Consider the following 14,589-nt stretch of genomic DNA (forward strand, 5'->3'; position numbering starts at 1 on the left):
CAATTTATTCATCCAAATTGTTTTCTAATGCAGAAGTAATACCTATTCACTGCCACATTTGTTTTAGATTGGTAGTATATATCTAAACCTTTCAGCACTCATATTCCTCAAAACCATCACCTTCACCCAACCTCAATGGTGGTAATTCCCTGTAAATCTTGTGCCCCTCTGGACCTAGTGAATGCAATAGCAATTTCTTCTTGGCTGGTTTAAAGTGTTCATTTTCAATGGTTCCTATGTAATTTCTCAAATACCTTTTCCATTCTCTCCATGGTGTTAGGGGAATCACACTGCCATGGGCAGAAATGGTTGGGGCGGGTGGATTGCCACACCTTGCATATTAGAGGAGGATGAGCAATGACCAAAATAATGTATCAAAAGGTCTCCAATTATGAGCTCCTCAAAAAATTGCAAGTGCCTTTCTGTCTCAAATAACTTTCAATTACACTTCCATCCAATCCTTTTAGGGAACAATGTTCCCTGGAGTGAATCTCCAAGTTAGCCATTCAAGTTCTAATGCAGCATAGCAATGAGCTGTAACGTTGGAGGTGGTTGCCCTAGCAACCATACAACAAAGACAAAAATGGCTGCCACCTAGCTAAGGCACTAGGTCCTTGTCTTTATTCATTTGTTCCCAGTCATGTGCATTTGTTCGCTCTCCTTCAAACATTTACACAATGCGTATCGCGTTGCTGGGAAATAGAGGTTGCACACCTCACAGGACTCATTGTGCATCAGAAATCCTTCTCACGCACGTAGATGTGGTGGCATGAGATGGAACTCCCAAATAAAAATACTCAGTCCCACCAAGTCCTTTCCTTACTTGCCGGTTACGTGGACTACACAGATCCATATTCTTATTGTTCTCCAGGCCGGATTCCCAATCCTTAAAATACTGCCGCGCCTTCTACAACAGCAGCCGCCAGGGCACATGTATTATCCTGGTCTGCGAAATAGGACAGCTAGACCACTTGCATGGTCCGCCCTCGTCACCCTGTTGTGACCCACAGATGTGGCACCATATCTCAGTGTCATGGGGTACTTGCACTCTGCCCTCGTGGACCTTGCCACCTCATCGCCAATTGAAGTGAGGCAGCATTGACACAGGTAGTTACAGTTTCTTCTTCGTTTATTAGTGGAACATCAATAACCTCACAGACATACTCCGTCTCTCCCAGCAGCAGCAACTGCTATCCAACTTCCCTCTTGAATCCACACACTCTGTGTTCCTCTCATTCTACATTCAGTAGCTACTAACATTCTTTATATGCAATGCAAGATACTACAATATCGTTATTGCTGAACTAACAATCTGCAGATGTGAATAAAACAAAAAAAGAAATATGCATACAAAAAAATGTATATATCCACATAAAAAAGTTGAATTGCAGGGTTTAGAAAACAGTCAAATTAGCAACCCTAGTTTTGGGACTAGAGTGTCATTTAATTCCTGACACATTAACAAACAATCATGCAAATGAGGCTTCCAAATAGACATGTTTTCCCATACAATATGATGGAATTAACATTAAAATGACTAGTCAGTCCAATGCTTAAACTAGCTCCGAGTGCTTCTTGATTATGATTTTTCATCTCCAATTAGCCCTGTTGGCCGAGAGCACAGCAGGAAAATTGTGTACAAATGAAACTCTGAGTTACTCTTCAGTCATGAGGATCAGTGCTATGTCTAGGGCAAAACCAACGCTTTTCTAAAGTTAATAATTGTAATGTCAGTTAACTGTACAAAACACATCAGGGCTGTTTATAAAACATGGTGTTCAATTTCATTTACAAATACACTGAATGATCCAACCATTCACAAAGACAAACAATTCCAGAGATAATCGCTGGAAGGTCCCTGTGATCAGGAGTTTGGGAACTCTGAGTCACATGTCCACTTCAAATATTTTTTGGGTTGACTACCTTTATAGGCGATCCCAAGTTTGTCAGGCAATATAGTGCAGGTACATGGACATAAAATGGTGTCCCCTTGATCAAACAATTTAATCAACCAGCAAAGCAAAGCAAGGATTATTCCTCGAGTCTCCAAGTTCAATAAGTGACAATTTATCATTAAACCACATCTCATCTCCTTACCCTCTCAAGATTAGCCTCCAAAACGTGAACGGGATTTGATCTGTTCCAGGAAAGGAATTCCTCATAAAAAATTATTAGGAAGAATGGGAGAACAGGTCTAATTAGCCTAACGCAAGTCTACTCAAAGGAATGTCGACAACTAAATTGCTAAATAATGTTTAAATTGGGCACCAAATCATAGCGGTACAAACTAACTAATGGATAATCAGGAATTACACAAACATTTACCTGAAATTAAAAGTGATATACTTTAAGATCAGACCGTTGCCTTATCCTATCCAAGTCAGCACAACAGCTGCAAGTTCATAATCAACCAACTCGTAATGTCATCTAGTTTCTAAAAGGGAAAAGAACTCTCTATGAAGTAAATAAAAAGCTAAGACCATTTTTTGAGCACATGATGCTGGTCTTTAAAAGTTGGAGTTAGAATGTAAGATCTAAATATCACCAGAACTAGTGAAACCATTTTGAGGCAGAGAAGGCAACACATAATTGACTAGGGCATGTGCCAAGAAGCTTCCTATTTGGAAGGTGCCAGGAAGATTAGCATTAATGAGGTTAGTTATATTGATCCTCTTAACTTTGATTTCAGACTTCAATCAAGAGCAGGCCAGTCATTGGTTTGCAGAAGCCACTTAACAGAACTGAGCATGAACCAAGGTGACTCACCGGGAGCGGAAAAGATACATACAAGGGATTCTTCATCCTGGAGGTCTGTGGTCCAGCTGACTTCCTCCATCTTACATAACTAGGAGTGGGGACTGAATCACATTTTAATGCCCTCACAGTGCCATCAATGCCACTATGATGCAATAATGATGCACTGAAAGCCAATCATACACACAAAGACTAACTGCGTTTCAGTAGGTTTTTTCTTCTTTTTAAAAAAAATATATTGTTATCAATCAGGTGGGTGGCGCTGTATAATATGGAGTATCCTTTTTTAACCAATAAAACTTGTTTTAATTATTAGCTTGTACCCAATGTTTCAGAATAACTTTATTAATCCCATAACTTTTTTTTCTTCCTGCATTTTTATGGGACTTTTGTTCCCAGCACCACTCCTTGCAAATCTGCTATACAAATGTAACAAATCCTTCATGCAGCTGAGTTTAGATAATCTATCACCCCTACCAATACTACCTATCCATGACAGTTTTCTTTTAGCAAAGGCATTTGTTGAGCTTCATGCAGTGTCTGCCATTATTTCCTACGTTATTAGATGTTTTTGTAGTATACAATGCTCTCCTTATTTGTAATGTAAAGAGCATCTTTTTTAAATCAAGCATTTTGCTATTTGCGAATCACCCAAATGAACGAATTAACAGAGGCTACGTGACATCTTGACAAAACAGCATACATAGACAGATGTGACAGACAAGTGGCAGGGTTCATCACAAGTACTCAATGGTCTGGAATGCCTTCCAGGTGAGAGGAAGGAGTCAGAAAGGCAAATTAGGTGGGCCGTCAAAGACTCTTTGCCTAGTTTAAAGCATACAACATAGAGTGGCACTACAATAGAGGAATACCTTGGTCACAGCAACATACCTGAAAAATCCAAAATGTTAATCTTAAAGGGCGCATATCCGTGTCAGTGACACTGGGTATTGCCCAATCAAGATGATGGCAGCTGGAAAGAATGAGCCAGCCCACAAATGTGAAGACTGAGATTGCCCTCGCTATTATCACTATTAAGGGGCTTGCACTCTCCCTTTCTCTGAAATAATTTGCAATTGAAGCTGGGTTGAAGTGTTCTTGTGCCCAACACACCAGGAAAAACCCGAGACACCATTGCCTATTTCAATAGCTGCTACTTGGCTGCAAATGTATTCCTGACTGTCTCAACCAAAGCCCACATTTCTTAAATGTAAAGGTCACAATAGGGTTCCTCGCATAATTGATGCAACTGCAAAGGTTGAAAGAAATCCCGTAATGTCCCTTAAATCCCCTAAATAGCTGGAACAGCTCCATTTACCACGGAATGGTACACGTTTGTAGCCACATTTCATTGACCAAGACCTACTAAGCACAAAGCCTACAAGGAACAGGTTAACCATCGAACTTTGTGGCATACACCAGAGAGTTCTAGAGCTGCCTGGAGGAGAGTTGTTCTAGAACAGCAAAATGTATTACTGCACATGTGCATGAAAAGGTGTAAGCGTCTACGTGTGAGGATGGGTGCGGTGCACAACAGTTGGTGTAGTAAATTGAAAAACTTGAAAGCTTGCAACTTTCCAGGGCCCAAAGAGCCAGGCCAGATGGTACTGCTAAGAACGGGTGCCATAGAGTTAAACGTGAAGGCGCTGTACGGCTTGATGAAACTATACTTGCTAGGCAAGGAGTTTGGTTAAGTGCAGTTTATAACATATCAGAATCAATTTGTTTACATTTGTTCATCATTATTACCGAGATCTACCAGGTCTGGCACTTTCAGCAAAATTAATATCTTCCAAATTCACCAGGTCTTGCTAAAAAGTGTATGGACCTTTGGGAAGGACAGAGGCAGTGAAAGCACAGCTTTCTCAGGGTCCACTCATACAACACACATCAGCTGTGGAGACGCTGAAGGTTTTTCACTCGTTCAGCTAGTCAAAAACGGCATGTGTGGGTTGTATGGAGTGGGATATTTATAGCGGTATGGTAGCCAAATGAGTCAAATAATCGCCCTCCTGCAGCAGTGCTCATCACGCATGAGGCAAAATCAAACTCAGAAAGGCTGAATGAACACCTGTTATCACAGCGCTTAGAAGCGAGAGGATTCCTGTAGGACTTGCATATACACACACACACACACACGTTTATTTTCATATTCGTTTGTTGTGGAAACCCATTTAACCCCAATATAGCTTAGCCACACCCTAGGTTAATATGGATGTTGGTGTAACTGACAGGACAAAAGCTTGAACCCAAGCAGCTTTACACAATCTTTTATATAGTGCCATTATTATTTAAAACTGTGTCCTTTGCTAAAGCAACACCACAAAATACGTTTTTGCAAGAAAACAAAGCTTCCTAAACTGACTTAAGAAACCAGACACTTTTCCAAATGAGTTTCTTATATATAATCTGCTTTGTTTGACATGCATGAAAACCAACATGCTGCGTCACATCTATTACAAAATGTAAAATTCCCATGATCACCCACACACCAGACACATAGCCCTTAAACACGAGGTTTGCCTGTGAACATAAAAGCTGCATTGGTTTTTTTTTTGGTCATCAGAACATCTTTAGCAAATGTTGACCTTATAGAGAACAGCATACCTCATACAATGACTTGAAGCTGAAGTTGCTCTTTTCCCATTACATGTATGTGTGGGGTACATTTGCCAGCCCAGCAGAACTTCCCCTACATCACCAAACTGCATTTTCACCAGTTACCAGAACAATGGCTGCGCTGGCTCTGCGGAGAACTATCCCCTTGCATCAAAACTGTGCTTTGCAGTTACAAAAATAATGCCTGCGCTGACTCGGTCGAGCACATATGGGGCGAGATGGAACCTGGAACACCCAGAGAATGGCTGCCAGTATTTTCTTTATGTGCACCAAAAAAACATCCAAGAAAAATGAGCCCAGTTGTAAAATGGTGCTTTTGCCAAGCAGGAAAATGCCTTTTGAAAGTGAAATGTTAAAATGATGCCCTGTGCTTGCACAGAAATGTGATGGAATATGGGGGTTGCTCTAAAATATACATGATATGTACTACCAAAAAGACTGGATTTCTGTTTAAAGAAAGGAAAAAATTAATTTAAAAAAATAAAAATTACTTTGAGACCAGCAGAACAGGTTTGGCAGGCGTTGGCTTCAAAGGGCCCTGCCTCCCCTGGGAACAGAATGACCTTCCCCAAATGGACTAGCCCCTGGGCACATGGAAGGGGCCAAGGTGTGGGATGTGGCGACCTCGTCAGACTTTATAGCATTTCTCCAGCCAAGAACAATGGATCAGGGGGACTGGCGTTGTCACGGGCAAGTGTGAATTCCTGGTGACACCGCTCTTCAGCTGCAGCTGCCAGAATGAAAGGTTGCTATGGTAGCCCTGCTGCCCAGAGCCGACACGGGGGGGTAGGTTGACTGGGGCAATCTTAAGGATCACCCTCCAGTGACAGATGCCATCCATTTGATTTAAAGGACTTTTTGATATGAAAGTATTTATGTCAGTAACCTGAAGAAACAGTAATGTGGAACTATGACCGTTTAAATGGCATTCTTGCACCATTAAAATAAAACACTGTAGGTTCTTCTGACATGTTGTGGACATAAACACCAGGAAATTGTCATTTCTGGGGAAAGCGCACATGCTACGGTTATAAAACTTAAATGCAAATAGGCACGATGCTGTTAGGCTCATGTATATCGAGTTGTAGGATGTTTGATAAAGTATTTTTCATAGAAATCACGAAAGAATGCCAGGAGAACAAAGCCATATCGCACAAACTTGGCGCTTGGACAGAAATGTCCCTTGTGAAATGTGGTATCTGCCTATCTAATTTTCCTGATGATGACATGTAAATATAAGTGTTTTGCTCCATAACTGATTTTGGCAAAAGTAACTTTGGTAGAACAAAAGCACATTGTAAAAAAACACACACACTAAAATGAGTCACTGCCTTCAGTCCAATCTGCTGACAGGGAGGCGGCTACATCCACAGGATGACCTATCCGATTGTTAGGAGGTAGGTCTAGCTCAGTTCTGCCCACATCATAAAAATCCCCTGATGTCATCCAGCCTTTATAAGGAGGAAGTTTAGGGGTAGTCAGGACATTCCAAAATCCAAGATTCAAGAAAATCCAGCATTCATAAATCAACATCCAGGGATCCAGACATTCCACATTCACCCTGCAAGATTCCAGATTCCAGTGCCAGGCCAGGGGTAGCTGAGAGCAGATGCAGGCATAACCTCTTACCCAGGCTGTACCTCTAATCCAGAATTAAACCCTACAAAAATCCATAATTCAGGGAGAAAGGGGGAAAGGCGGTGGAACCTTTTTTGGGATTATCCAGTGACCAGACTCGCTTTTTCCCCGCTACCTGTTTTGCCCAGCTGTTGCACCTCGCTGTCTATAGTGACCAGACTAGGCCCAGCTGTCCCCTCCAGGAGAGCCCGCTACTGCGCAGGACCAGATCTTGCCTCGCTGTCCAGAAACCCGGTTCCCTGTTTAAACTACCCCATTCAAGGCTCTTTGTAAGAATTTCCCTTCCCTAGGACCTAAAAAACTGCTACCTACCTTGCAATTTGTCAAACCCTATAAGAAACCATATAAGAAACCCTATGTGAAATCCCATAAATACCCTAGTAAAGTCTTAAATTGTCAGAGTCCTCTGTGTATACTGTCTTTAGGAAAATCTGTGTTGATCTCCATGTGTTAGCACCATTCTTTCCTAATCATTTCAGTCCGTTGTATAAGTCCCTATTACTATTTTGAATAATTAAATTAATTCCCATATAGAGCTGAACGCGGTGTCGATAGGTTGCCATTGCAAGTTGTGAGTCAGTTGAGCCACAGGAACTCCTGGATCATAATCGGACTAAATTACAAAAAAACGAAGGAGCTAATCAAATTAACTGAAGTCCACTTAACTTGGAGAAAGCTAACCTCCTGTGGACCTCCCCTAACCCCACTTCTCCCCAAACCCTGAATTGTCTTTAAGGGAATTAAGGAATCCACAATTAAGCCCAACTTAGGAGGGTATAACTTAAATGTCACTATTTTTTAGTACATACGAAACACTACTACGTTATGCGGTACGGTGTATGTAACACAATGGAGCAATTGGAGATAAAAGGATTATGGAATTCAAGGAAGGATTAAAGTAAATACTCATCACCAAAATGCCTTTGAAGTCAACATTAGCGACGCTAAAAGAGCTTAGGAAGAAGGTCCTCCATATCAATTATAGCATCCGTGACATTGAAGTGTTATGTAGTACTAGCAAAATGTTAAAAGCAAGTTATGAAATGTGACTGAGGAAGCATTTAAAAAGAAAAAAGAAATAAACAGAACGTTGGCAAACCCTGATTGAAGCGAGTAGGTCTATTTTGTACAGTGGCTAATGGCAATATTAATGTCTCCTGTCTTATAGAAGGGACCTCAAATGAAAAATTGGAAGCGCATATAAAGTACACCATAGGCCAAAAGCCCTCTTAGGATTTAATAATTGATATGCATTCTTGCAACTGGCAATATCGTCATGCAGTTGAGGATATTGTATCAATCATTTAAACAAGTAAGAATGCTAGAGCACCAGGCCCAAATGGCATTTGCAATGCAGTAGTAAAAAAGAATCCCTTGGCTGTGGGGAAATATTTTACTCTATCCGTTTTAATTTGTTTGTCTGTCAAGGAAGCTAAGAATTAACTGAACCTCGTATTTTTATATCAGTGCACAAACGTGGAGCCAGGGAGGACCCGAAGAACTATTGAATCCTTGTGATGTTAGAGGCACTGACTAAGATATCCGCAAAGGTTCTTTTGCTTAAACTTAATGAATGGGCTGCCCTTAATCAAATCCACCCTTTCAGTCAGACGGGATGCAGAAAAGTATCCTCTCCCTTGGCTACTGTAGTTGCACATAACCAAATGATTTAACTTGCTTGGGGCAAGACAGCCGGTATGCGTCACGGTCAGTGATTTTAGCTCTGACTTTGACATGGTTAATCGTGGCATTCTTTGGCCAAACTTTAGCTGGGGCATTCCACTGGGCTTACTAAAAATTATAACTGCCATGAAACCAAAAACTTCGGGTAAAATAAGAACGACAGATTGGTGATCTAATGAACTCTGTTCCTACCTATTCAGGATTAAACAGTTTCATTTTAGCCCCAACATTATTTAGCATATACTCGTCTGACCTACCTGTGGCACTTGCCTCTGACAAAGTGTTTCTCCCTAAATTGGACAATGCCCATCTCAATAAAATGAGATATACAGATGACCTGATCTTGATGGATTTTACTTCCTTTCTACAACAATGAAATGTACTCGACTTGTATTCAACCTTGTTGAATGAACTCAACATACATATGAACAAAACTAAGATTCTGGGCCTCATTTCGAGGCTGGCAGTAGCCGTGCCTGTAATACAGGCACGGCTGCCGCCGGTATTCATATTTTTCCGGCGCCCAGAAAAGGGCAATTACTGGGTCATGACCTTGCCTGACCCGGTAATTGCCCTTTTCTGGGTGCTGAAAAAAATGTGTCCCCATTCAATTTTGAGCCCCATAGGGCTCAATGGGAATGGGGAAGGTGGTAGCACTGGTACCGTTAATAACGGTCCCAGTGCTACCGTCATGCTCTGCTCACGGGTGCTGGTACAGCTACCAGGACATACCTGGTGGCTGCAAAGGCCCACAGGAGCAGCACTTGTAGTTTGCCGGTCTGGTAACAACGGTCCCGGCAATCTTACCGGTACCGTTGTTACTGTACCAGCAAACACGTAATGAGGCCCTATGTCTTTCTATCCTAGCAGGAAACACTAGTAGAAAATACAAATGGAATTTAAATGCATAGTGTACTCTATTATAATTACTTGGGAGTGATGTTTTACCACAGGCTTAATTGACATCTATAGAAGGAGACAATTTATCACTCATTGCAGCAACTATTTGGGGCAATCAGATTCTTCTCGTTTGAACATAGTCCCCTCCATAATCACTATCCTCAAGGCTAAATTATCTCATTGATGCTGTATGCAGCAGAAATATGGGGATCTAGGCTTGAGAAGTAATTTGAAAAACTGGAGATTTATTGCCTAAGGTTACTTACTAACATGTCTGGGAAAGCGCCAGTAGAATAGCTGCTTGGTGAATTGGGTATCTGCTCAATACTTTCCCTCAAATTACTATGTCAATTAATCTTTATTGGAAGTTGGTTAATGCTAGGCCTAATACTAGTGTGAGCAGTCATTTTATTATGGAGGGTGTTGGACATAAGAAAACCACTTGTGCCCAGTTAAGTGTAGAGAGGCAGATGTACATGTCAACTCTAGTGCCGCGCCCTTACATCCGTCATATTAGAATAGCAGGAAGAGAGCAGTGTGTGTGTGACACCAGGTATCATCCCTATACTGCACCGAAGATACAAGAGGCATTATGTCCTTAGACAACCGTATCAAATGTATCCTCGCACTGACATGGTAGAAGGGTGTCTACATATACCATTGGACATCAAAGAGCTACAAGAGAAATCAGACCAGAGCAAAATAACGTCATGAAGAGAAGATACAAGGACGCACTGAAACGATATGCAAATACTTGACGAAGGAATGTGTACTTGAAGTAATAAGAGAAACATGTGTGCAGAGACGAGGAAATCATATTAATTGAGAAGAAAGTGACAAGAGGATGATTAATACATGTATATATGCAGAAACACAAGGTAGATAAGAAATATAGAAGCTTGCTGCAGAAGAAAACATAACGCAATAAGAGCGGCCATAAATAAAAAGATGGATGTCAGACTTGTGTTAAGAATGACCAAACTACCTCAGAGACAAACCAAAGCTGCATACCTGAAAGGCACTGGAAAACAGCTTTGTGCGAGGAACAAAGATTATCTATTGGCCTGGGATCAAGGATGTTGCATCAAGAAATAATTGCAAGGCAAAAAGGGGAGACAAAGAGGATAAGCTATAAACGCATGACAGATTTCTCTTAGATTATGTAAAGAAGAAAACATTTACAAATGCCAAATATTGAACAATTAAAGATGCAGAAAGCGAATGTGAGATCGAGCAATCAAGTGTCCAGAGGTCAAGAGGAGTAATAGCACCCAGCAAAATTGAATTAAATAGCATCAAATAAAAGGTCAATATGGACGAAATCGTGGTTTCTCATATGTGATTCAATACTCGAAAACGAAGCATATTCATTAAACTCTAACTGAAGATAGTGATGTACCTACATTCCGTTACAATGCCCCAAAAAAGAGAACAGTCAGCAAGGTCAACTACAAAGAAGAAGCCTTGGCTCAGGACTTAACTGATGAGAGATGGTAGGCTAATTGACCAAGTGGGTAGTAGTCCAATGTTTTTCCCCGCACCTGGGTTTTATTTTGTTCACGTGCTGCTAACAAGCTGAAAGTCTAAGGTTGGGAGAGTATGCCAACCAATCACGAGGGCCTATGTAGTAGTGTACTATACAGTGTTGCAGAAGCCAATCCGCTGCCGTTATTCTGCTATTAATCTGTTTTTCGAGTTAGTTTCAGGCATGCAGACAATTAGGTTACCAACACCTAAAAGATATATAGGTATATATGTTCTAGCCAATAGGTTTTTACTATTTGCAACATAGGATGACATCATAGAAGACGTTCATCGAAGTATAAAGATTTTGTATACTCAAAAAATGAGTGTGAGCTGCAATTTGTTTGTTCACCAGGTGTTCCTACTTTATTGGAGTTGGTTATAAAGTAGTATTTTAGCATATTCTTTGAGTGTGTTCAGTTATTAGGGTCGGAGATCATTTTTTGGAAATTCCACCTGCCACTCCAGGTGCTACTGCACATTAAGGATGTAACGGTATAACGGTATACCGTTAAAGATACCGTGAACCACTCAATTGAACAATAATAACCATCACATTGTTTATACCGGTATACTGTTTATACCGTTAAGTGTGCTTTTCAATCCGATTTGGAAAGGCTGCAGTAAGCAAGTGCTGCGCAGTCTTGGTCTTGCAGTGTTGGATGTGCCATCTGCCAAGTAGTTTCAGTTGGAGCAGTTTTTAATGCCATTCCATAAACCACACATGCCTGACACAAAATCAATAGGTTAGCAAAAGGAAGAATAAATACAGTGCCAAGAAGGAAAAGGGTTTACTTTGGGTTGGCGGCTTTGGGGTCTATATATTTATAATGGATAATGTTTCCTAAACATATGACAATGGGGGATTTCCCTGGTTCTATCATTGAATTTACATATAATAAGTCACACTACGAAATTCACTCATCTCTGTGGGTATTCCCTGCTGCCATACCAAAGGGTAACATATCCGTGATTACTGAACACCTTTTGGCCCAGAAGTAAACTAAAGGCTGTAACGTAAAGAGAACGTGCGTGTGTGTATGCGCACAAGCGTATACTACCATCAGCCTCCATTGATCTGTGACATGCAGGTTATAAAGATGGCAACGTGTTCATCTTCACCAGTAGCCAGTGAGGGAGCTAAAAGCCTAAATGACCACTTAAGAAAAGCTATTCAGTTTGCTTTGCCAGGCGCAGCAGGGCTCCCCGCCCCCCGCCCCTCCTCCTCTCCACACGTGTGTTTGGTGGAAGCAAGGGGTGGCATTTCAGTTGAAAGTATGTTGAAAAGCCCAATTCTGGCCCTGGATGCCTGGTTTTGTTTGTGATGATAAATCCGACAATGTATGACCTTTTAGAAAATATTTGTTAAGATTGGTTAACTCCACCTGCTATACTGCGATAACCATGATATACCGTCATTTGGCAAGAAGGTTATCGTACCGTCATAAAACTGATACCGTGACACCCCTACTGCACACAAGGGTAGAGAGTACTGCCTCATGTAGATATTTTAAGATTTATCCTGTTAGGATATTGGCTTTAAAATTTAAAACTGCATTAAGATCTTGTTTGGGATCAAAACTGTGTAAAACTTGCTTCTAAGTCACATAGCAGGGATTACATTCCACACGATTTATCATCCTCCTATTTACTTAAGTGAGTTTCCCATTAGTCCGATTCAGCGAGAGTAAAGGAGAATGAATACAGTAGAGACACAGAAGCTCTTTGGAGGCTAGGTGCGACTTAGAGATATGAGATTGTGCAGACTCTGGCGGGACGCTTGTGCGGATAGTGTAATTTGCTCAGGTTTGAAATATTTGCAAGCCTATGGGGAATAAGGCATGCCTTTGTTTAACTGTGACCTTCTTTGGAGCAGACTCATGGATTGAAGTGATATTGGTTTCATTTATCATTTGACTAGATTTTAGTATCTCATTAAGGATCTCCTAGATTAAATGTCTTCCGAACGTAGGATTGCATTAGAATTATTATCATGCTATTTTGAGCTGACAATATTATACTGATTTTTAGCATTGTCATGTTTGTACAAAAAGTAATTTAAGTATTACTGTAGCATACAATTACAAAAAAGACCAATATCTGCTTGATCTAGATTTAGTGTGACTCCCCCATTGGAAACAGGCAGCATTATCGCAAGCACCAATACCGCCAACCATAATCTCTACCAGTAATGCCTGTTGTAACCCTATTTCAAAGAAAGTGATTCTACTGTGTTTGGCTTCCCAAAACCTAAATCAGCTGGGCAGTAAAACACGAGGCATTTATAAAAAAAAAACGCCAGATTTCCCTCTACGACCAGGCTCTTAACTAGGCCTTGTGTCTTCAATTTGTTTTTCATGATGGTGCTTCAGCGTGCCTCCCACACTAAGCCAAGAGCACTGAACGAGGCTGTGGTAAACCCAGGCTTAAAACGTCTCTGTTCCCTTAAACAATACTCCACATGGGCAGTCATGATCGACCTTGTCGGCACTAGACTCTGCCACTCACTCACTATTGCTTTTTCTGGTTTGAGCTATGCAGGGCCGCCTCCCGTTAGTGCTCGGTGGAGATCGACCCAGCGAAACAACAACGTAATTTGCCAACCACATTGCAGGTAATTCTTTAAGCATTTAGGATCAACAGCCATGATTTCTTTAAGTCTGCTTGGGTTGACTTTGCGGCTGCGGTACTCAAAAAATCGAAAATAGCCACAGGGTAGAAGATAAAAGGAGTGCTTTAAGGTTGAACTGAAAGGAGAAATCTTATTAGGAAGGAGATGTGCTCTCATGGACACACGGAAGTGTGTGCGGGCAGCGGCACCGGTAGACTGTGATAATGCTGGATCACCTGCTGAAATACATTCTGCCAGCCTGGAAAAGTACATGTATTTCCCTGTGCCCGCTTTCCCTTATCTACCCACATTTGTGGGGGCTAGAAACGGGGCAAAACGCATGGGTTATGAGACCTACATGCTTAAAGCCGAAAACAAATGTCAAAGAAGCCATTTAAATCTCGACTGTTTGGTCCGGACACGGGCGCAGCATGAGGAAGCTGCAGACTACTCAATGCTGAAGACACAAACATTAGACACAACGGGAACTTTTTGCCATTCCATTTTGTGCGCTGCTGAACCTTTTTGGGGACTAGACGTTTCATTAAAACTAAAAACGTGATTAATTAGAAACTGCAACAAGCAGGGCGAAAAGTTCAATTTGAAGTGGAAAACATTAAGAATTTGGTATTTGGAAGTTTGATGACCGATTTGAAGAGGGGCAGACACTCCTGTGAGCATTTTGAGCGAACAGAAGGCCTACAGAAAGCTGGACTAGACCTGGAGGACCTGGTGGATGTCGACATAGGTGTTGGCTTTTGTTGTTAAGAACCAACATTAAAACCCCAAGGCATACTGAAGAGTTGTGTATTCTATTACAATTTGACTGTCAAGCTCTCCAGATCGAAACATCATACATT

The 14,589-nt window shown here is 41.3% G+C and overlaps 1 protein-coding gene across 2 annotated transcripts in view; it reads right to left on the reverse strand.

Moving 5' to 3' along the window:
• PACRG (parkin coregulated) overlaps nucleotides 1-14,589 on the reverse strand; it is a 1,057,472-nt gene that overhangs the window by 1,007,957 nt on the left and 34,926 nt on the right. Inside the window, exon 1 of one of the 2 annotated variants that reach the window (XM_069607689.1) lies at nucleotides 2,767-2,854. The exons of the other annotated variant lie outside the window; for it this stretch is intronic. Coding sequence (XP_069463790.1) covers nucleotides 2,767-2,802 — 36 coding nt within the window. The 5' untranslated portion in view covers nucleotides 2,803-2,854. Of the gene's footprint in view, nucleotides 1-2,766; nucleotides 2,855-14,589 lie in introns of those variants that run through there. 2 annotated transcript variants of the gene reach the window in all.

Source organism: Ambystoma mexicanum, chromosome 4q, assembly GCF_040938575.1.
Source record: "Ambystoma mexicanum isolate Mex_15411 chromosome 4q, UKY_AmexF1_1, whole genome shotgun sequence".
NCBI classification, from domain to species: domain Eukaryota; kingdom Metazoa; phylum Chordata; class Amphibia; order Caudata; family Ambystomatidae; genus Ambystoma; species Ambystoma mexicanum.